General features: G+C 37.5%; 1 protein-coding gene across 1 annotated transcript in view; it reads left to right on the top strand.

The window, feature by feature from the left end:
* LOC106472657 overlaps positions 1–7,715 on the top strand; it is a 47,140-nt gene extending 39,425 nt beyond the window's left edge. The window contains exon 3 of the mRNA XM_013933312.2: positions 7,185–7,715. Within this exon, the coding sequence (XP_013788766.2) occupies positions 7,185–7,669 (485 nt within the window). The 3' untranslated portion in view covers positions 7,670–7,715. The remainder of the gene's footprint in view (positions 1–7,184) is intronic.
* Positions 7,716–8,019: the final 304 nt, after the last annotated feature.

Below are 8,019 nucleotides of genomic sequence, written 5' to 3'. Positions count from 1 at the left end.
AAACAAACATCGTGTCAGTTTGTAATAATAAACGTTGAGTCTCTGAATTGGCTAGTGTTGCCAACGTGGTTCTCATCAGTTGCAACCAATTAACATTAACATTCTCTGAGAAAATGCCAACGTGATTCTCATCAGTTGCAACCAATTAACATTAACATTCTCTGAGAAAATGCCAACGTGGTTCTCATCAGTTGCAACCAATTAACATTCTCTGAGAAAATGCCAACGTGGTTCTCATCAGTTGCAACCAATTAACATTCTCTGAGAAAATGCCAACGTGGTTCTCATCAGTTGCAACCAATTAACATTAACATTCTCTGAGAAAATGCCAACGTGGTTCTCATCAGTTGCAACCAATTAACATAAACATTCTCTGAGAAAATGCCAACGTGGTTCTCATCAGTTGCAACCAATTAACATTAACATTCTCTGAGAAAATGCCAACGTGGTTCTCATCAGTTGCAACCAATTAACATTCATTCACTGGTTGACAACATATACACATTCTGTTCACCGTGATGGTCACCTGCACACATTAGTTTTTAATGAAAGAATGCGAAGGTACATGTAGAAGCTACACCGGACATTGAGTTATTTTCTCATTCATTTACTTGTTCTTCTTCCTTGAAAGGAAACCGTTTGCATTATTGGTGTAAAAAGACAAAATTTGAATACACAACCTTCTTCTCTTAGGCCTCGGTTATAGGTGTATTTAGTGTACGTCCTTTCGTGAAGTATTTTCTAATGCGAAAATGAGCTTTTTTGGAACATAAGAATGCTAAAAAACGTTGCTTTTTTAATTTTCGTTTTATTCGACACATTATCCCATTTTTCTTCAAATTTCATTAATAGAACATATGCCATCCTGTTTCGGTCTTCTTTCTAATGCCAAGTAGGGTATCATTTTCGTCATGGTTTCTGTACGTAATGGATAGACAAGCGTGTAAACTAATGAAATGTTGAGAGGAACACGACAAGGAAGTTTGTATCTCAATTTTCGTTGGGCCGAAATAACGAAAATATTTGACTAGAATGAATTAACCTTTGGGTTCAACCGTTATCACGTCGCCGAGACGTAACGAACAGGTGTCTGTGGTGAGCTCGTGCCACTGCCATCTGTAATATGACTGAGTTCAACAACTCACAAAGAAGACGAGTATGATTATATATTCATAGAATTAAAAGATCGTGCTAACAGACAAGACCGGTGTATTGATGAATTAAATGGTAGATTGACCTTAAGGACGTTGTCACTCAAGTTATCTGTTTTTATCTTCTCTCGGCTACGTTAGGTTTACACTTTCTTAAACAAAATATAAATAATATCATGTGTGTGTGTGTGTGTGTATCTATGTATGTGACGGAATAAAAAAATAACACATATGTTTATATATTCTTAAAATGAATTAGAAATATTTTTACATTCAAACTTTTTTCTTATTAACTAGGGCCTTTAGTAACCGACTGTATGGTATTGTGTTCCTCATTGTGTCTTTAGTAACTGGTTGTATGGTATTGTGTTCCTCATTGTGTCTTTAGTAACTGGTTGTATGGTATTGTGTTCCTCATTGTGTCTTTAGTAATTGACTGTATGGTATTGTGTTCCTCATTGTTTCTTTAGTAACTGACTCTATGGTATTGTGTTCCTCATTGTTTCTTAAATAATTGATTGTATGGTATTATGTTCCTCATTGTTTCTTTAGTAACCGACTGTATGGTATTATGTTCCTCATTGTGTCTTTAGTAACTGACTGTATGGTATTGTGTTCCTCATTGTGTCTTTAGTAACCGACTGTATGGTATTGTGTTCCTCATTGTTTCTTTAGTAACTGACTGTATGGTATTGTGTTCCTCATTGTTTCTTTAGTAACCGACTGTATGGTATTATGTTCCTTATTGTGTCTTTAGTAACCGACTGTATGGTATTATGTTCCTTATTGTTTCTTAAATAATTGATTATATAGTATTGTGTTCCTTATTGTATCTTTAGTAACTGGTTGTCTAGTATTGTGTTCCTTATTGTGTCTTTAGTAACTGATTGTATGGTATTATGTTCCTTATTGTGTCTTTAGTAACCGATTGTTGAGATTGTGTTTGTTTTATCATCTTTTCTGAGTGGGTAAGTTTCTGTTTTTTATATCCCCATAGGTTCCTGTTTTTATATCCCTATAGGTTCCTGTTTTTATATCCCTATAGGTTCCTGTTTTTATATCCCTGTAGGTTTCACTTGACAATATATATTTTGAAAGTTAATCCCTTCATTCCGTTAGTCGTTAAAAATCACTATTAGGACTTATCCATTCTAGGAACAAAGATAAATAAAACAGTAAGAATAGCTATGATTGTATAATTAACGATAAATAATTTGTGTTTCGCATCAACAGAGAGACACGATCGATTTGAAACCGGTTTATAATGCTATAATCCTTTTAACCTTTAGCCAGAAAGTAACTAGAAATTATTTCAGGATCTTCTGTAAACTAGCTTACGTCTATATCCAAAGTTGCAGACGACATCTTAATAATCGTATATATATATAAGATGGCACGCGTGCCCTACCGTCATGCTTCTCTGCGGCTTGGGGGCTTATAAGGGTGAAAGTTTGGATTCAAACATGTTTACTAAATGTAGTATTTGAGATCTTACAATAAGCGCAGTTTATTTGGTGAAAGAACTGACAGAAATAAGTTAAACCAAAGTCTTACGTAGAATATCCATGACCCAAACTGAAATCTATAAACAAGTGTACTTACATCATTTTCTAGTTCATATTAAAAAGTATTTGCTTCTTTCGTTCACCACAAAGATATACAACAGGCTATGCGCGCGCTGTCTTCCACGGGGAATATCGAACCCTGAATTTTAGAGTTATAAGCCCGCACCATCACTGGGGAACGTTAGAATTGAAAATACGTGTCCCCCCCCCCCAGTGGCTCAGCGATAAGTGTAAATTACTTGTACCTGATGATGACAAAACCTTGTCGAAACGTTGTACATTTGCTGTTATATTAAAGTTTTTCTTCATTACCCATTCAAGCCGTCTCCAGCCATTATTAGTCTCAAAGTGGGTTCCTCGTCATCGAATTTGTACTCAATACTTTATTGAATCATTGATTTGTAACAAAAATACGTTATTAGAAATTCTGATCTTTTCTGTACAAAAGACTTATAATGTTTACTGAAAGCTTACCAAATTTCGGGAAGATACATAAATCATATCGATGTGTCGTTACAATCGTATCACGGCTTCACGATACGATACTCGTGTCGTCACACCATTAGCCTCTATGGTCGTGATAAAATAATATATTTATAAAAGTACATATTATTTAATAATTATAAATGACTGAAAGTATTTAAAAAAAGACGTGATCTGGAATACAATAAATTATACAGCTTTTTTAAAATGGCGGCGCCCAGGTTCATCTAGCTTGAAATTTCGATGAATAAACTTATAATAATGATACTTGTAAAAATACGAACACGAGTGTGTGTGTGTAAGACAACAGAGTAGTTTAATTTTAAAACCACATTTTAAAAGTTATTACGTGTGATCAGTGTTGATTGTTTTCTGCATGTTAAGAGCTCTTTCCGTCTGTATATATAACACAATAATGGGAACGGCAGCGCCGTACACGGATGACAAACCGAAAAGAATACGTCATAAGAGCATATACGTATTTAAGTGTGCATTTCCTCCTTGTATCATGTACGTGTAGGCCTAACTTGTCCTTGGCCTTATGAATAGCGTACTTCTTTATCACTGACTCCCCCCCCCTTTTAACCGAGAAACCATTCCATATAAAAAGGAAGAAGCTTAAAAAAAAAACCAACAAAAACTTGTATCAGTTTCACTGCTAGTAAGTCATCCCTTACCAAAATGAATTGGGAAGAAAAGAGTAGAGGTATAGGTTTCGATTTTGATCAGACTTGCACGTGTCAGCGAGCCTGTACTACTTCAGTGTTCTTTATGTTTGCTTTAGTCGACCCCCCCCCCAAAGAAAAAAAAAACGTAGTGTTACCTATGATCTTATCTTTTCTCCGGATCGGTGAACGCCTAGCTATAAAGCAATCCACTTCTCCATATTCCGCTCGTTCCAGTTCATTGCATGTTAGATCAGTAAAGTTAACCCAAGGCCATAGATGTGCTGAACTGTCATTATTTAATGTGTAATGATGCATAGTGTTCACAAAGAAACGAGGTTTTGTTTCCTGTTTGCTAACCACGTTAGATTATAATCAATAAACGAGCATTAATAGTTTTCAGGATATGACCAACCAGATGCGGGTGTGGTTTTTACGAATCAAATTGTTTAAATAATATCAGCTGTCCACTCGAATCGTCTTTCAGAAGAAGACCGGACAGATTGAAATCACAGATTACTGTTCTTGGTAGGTAGGAGAAGGACTACTATCCGAAATTTTCATTAATGGTCAGCACTTGACCAACAATATGGAACTTAACGTTATCAGAAGAGCACATAATGATGTGTGCTGAAAGACAGTATTTTAATAACATTCACGGATATTAAAACGACGCCTACAATTTACTCAAGTCAACTAAAAATATGTATTTCTTTTTGAATACCCCTCGTAGGTTCGTATTGATGTTTGATCAGAGAGCTTTGTCGAACCACTGAACCGATTACCATAAATACTGGCAAGTACCATTATGGCCCCAAGGGGGGAGACTTACGTGGTTTGGATCTAACCCCCCCATTCCACCTTCGGGAGCCCATCCGTTGTGTCTGCTTATAACTGATGAACCGATTGCCACCAATCCTGGCAGGTGCCATTAGGGTCCCTCCGGGAGGGACTATGGGGGTTCGAATTTAATCCCCTATGTCACTTTCGGGGGGCTCCCTTGTATCCCCTTGAACTTTGTCTATTTATAACTGGGGAACCACTGGACCGTTTGTCACCAATTCTAGTATGTACCCTTAGGACCCAATGTAGATGACATAGGAGGTCTGATTCCCCATGCCCTCCCCCCCCCCCACGAGTTCCTTGTGCGTTGAGGAGAAGAGTTAAGAATCTTAATGATTGCATCATGGCTATTTACCCCTCTACTGATCATCTTGCAAAGAAAAGCTGATGTATTACAATTATACACACTGGAGAACTGCATTGAATCTGTAGCACGTTCAGTATCGTTTAATGTGATTCAAATTCACTACATTTCCAGTTCTCTGCTTTAGTGCACTTTCATGGAATTTGTTTCACTCTCCGGTTTTAGAATCTCTCTCTTTTTTTCAGTTTTGAACTTACTCAATAAGTCTGGTTAGTAAAGTTTGTGGTGTAACTTTCTATTAGAATACACACACATCCATATGTATGTTTCAAACACATGGTTCAGTGGTTTAATATATGTTTCAGACATCTAGTTCTGTGGTTTAATGTGTGTTTCAGACATCTGGTTCTGTGGTTTAATGTGTGTTTCAGACATCTAGTTCTGTGGTTTAATGTATGTTTCAGACATCTAGTTCTGTGGTTTAATGTATGTTTCAGACATCTAGTTCAGTGGTTTAATGTATGTTTCAGACATCTGGTTCTGTGGTTTAATATGTGTTTCAGACATCTACTTCTGTGGTTTAATATGTTTTTCAGACATCTAGTTCTGTGGTTTAATATGTGTTTCAGACATCTAGTTCTGTGGTTTAATGTATGTTTCAGACATCTAGTTCAGTGGTTTAATGTATGTTTCAGACATCTGGTTCTGTGGTTTAATATGTGTTTCAGACATCTGGTTCTGTGGTTTAATATGTGTTTCAGACATCTAGTTCAGTGGTTTAATATATGTTTCAGACATCTAGTTCATTTTTAGACGACTTTCACCTCGGATGTTTGGTTTCAGGTTTGTGCATTCAGAGTATCAGAAGCTTAGAGGACATTAAGGGTTCTATATTCAGTATCAGAAGCTTAGAAATGTCTACTAAGCTTCTGATACTGAATACAGAACCCTTAATGTCTCTAAGCTTCTGATACTGAATACAGAACCCTTAATGTCTACTAAGCTTCTGATACTGAATACAGAACCCTTAATGTCAAAGGTTCTGTATTCAGTATCAGAAGCTTAGTAGACATTAAGGGTTCTGTATTCATTATCAGAAGCTTAGAGGACATTAACGATTCTGTACTTAATGTCATAAACTTAGCGGACATTAAGGGTTCTGTATTCAGTGTCAGAAGCTTAGAGGACATTAACGATTCTGTACTTAATGTCATAAACTTAGCGGACATTAAGGGTTCTGTATTCAGTGTCAGAAGCTTAGAGGACATTAACGATTCTGTACTTAATGTCATAAACTTAGCGGACATTAAGGATTTTGAACTCAACGTTCTAAACTTCGTGGGCATTGGGATTCTATTCTAAAGTTTTGTGGATTAATAGCTTTGCGTGGTACAGGTAATGGCTATCAACATCAGCTCGTGTTGATACGAAGACCGAGGCCTAAAACACACACGAGACCATTATTAGCTACACCGTTTTGCTAAACGTTTCAAAGAAAGGACAACTATTTTGGGCGGGGTCAAGGAACGGCTCGCGCAGTAGGCGTGTTAACTATGGTGAAGAGATGTTGGACTCGATATCAGAAGCGGTAGTGTGAGGACTCGAGACCTGCCTGCTCCATGATACCAATCTCAATACGCTGGCATCGCGGGCGCGTGCGTGCGCGTTGACCACGTAACTCATGTGTTGCGCGAGTTGCGGTCATTCTTATGCTGATTATACCCCTCTATATCCAACGTTTACACTTATGTTCGAACAGCTAGTAAGATATAAGAAGGATGTATATCTGAGATTAACATCAAAATAAAGGTAAGAAAAATAGCAGGATGTTAAGCAAGGATGTATTTACTAATGATTGAACTCTAACCAGGATGTTAAACAAGGATGTATTTACTAATGACTGAACTCTAACCAGGATGTTAAGCAAGGATGTATTTACTAATGATTGAACTCTAACCAGGATGTTAAGCAAGGATGTATTTACTAATGATTGAACTCTAACCAGGATGTTAAGCAAGGATATATTTACTAATGACTGAATGTTAAACAAGGATGTATTTACTAATGACTGAACTCTAACCAGGATGTATTTACTAATGACTGAACTCTAACCAGAATGTTAAGCAAGGATGTATTTACTAATGACTGGATTCTATGGCCCTTCTCCCCTTAGATCACCAAGGATCTTCACCTGAAGCACAGCACGAGAACAGTTCTCTAACGAAGAATACCGACTTAAACTGCCTGCCAGGCACTGACTACAAGGCTTCCCCTGGCGGAGGTCAGCGTCAACTTGGCATTTCGCCATTCCACTCCTCTCCCATTTCGCGAAACAACGACATGCTTCCAGTGTCCCTGGGCTCAATTAATTTACCCGTCAAGACTGAGCGCCTGTCCCCAGAGTTCGAGTATTCTTCGCCTTCTTTGTCGCCACACTCGCCGAATCCTGCCCGTGCTTTCCCCGCATCTATAAGTCTTGGCTTTGGGCTCCGTTCGGCGTTCCCTCCCTCTTCTCCCGGTCTCGAGCGGTATTCGTCTGCCGGGCTGGCTTGCGGAGTTTCGGCGTTGAAACAGATGGAGATGATGACGAGGAACTACAGCGATTTCATGCGTGGCCTTGCCGCTAAGTACAACAACCAACATAATCAAGAAAGGTAGGTTATTGTTTCAGTTAAACTGTCCACCTCTAAGACATGTTCACTTGTACACTTATTTCTATAATATGCTGGTCATTATCATTAATGTTGGGTTTATTCGAGATCTAAATACCGTGATTTGAGTTCTAATGATTAACTTCGTACAAATTACTTTACATCAAAAAATGTGTTCAATACAAATGTTTGCCGAGAGAAATCTAATACACTACATTGTTGAACGTAAATATTATACTGAAAAATGTAATACACTACATTGTTGAACGGAAATACTATACTGAAAAATGTAATACGCTACATTGTTGAACGGAAATACTGTACTGAAAAATGTAATACACTACATTGTTGAACGGA

Source organism: Limulus polyphemus, unplaced genomic scaffold, assembly GCF_000517525.1.
Source record: "Limulus polyphemus unplaced genomic scaffold, Limulus_polyphemus-2.1.2 Scaffold5497, whole genome shotgun sequence".
In the NCBI taxonomy this organism is placed as follows: Eukaryota; Metazoa; Arthropoda; class Merostomata; order Xiphosura; family Limulidae; genus Limulus; species Limulus polyphemus.
The sequence above is the reverse complement of the archived record's forward strand: the minus strand, read 5'-3'. Positions and strand labels throughout refer to the sequence as shown.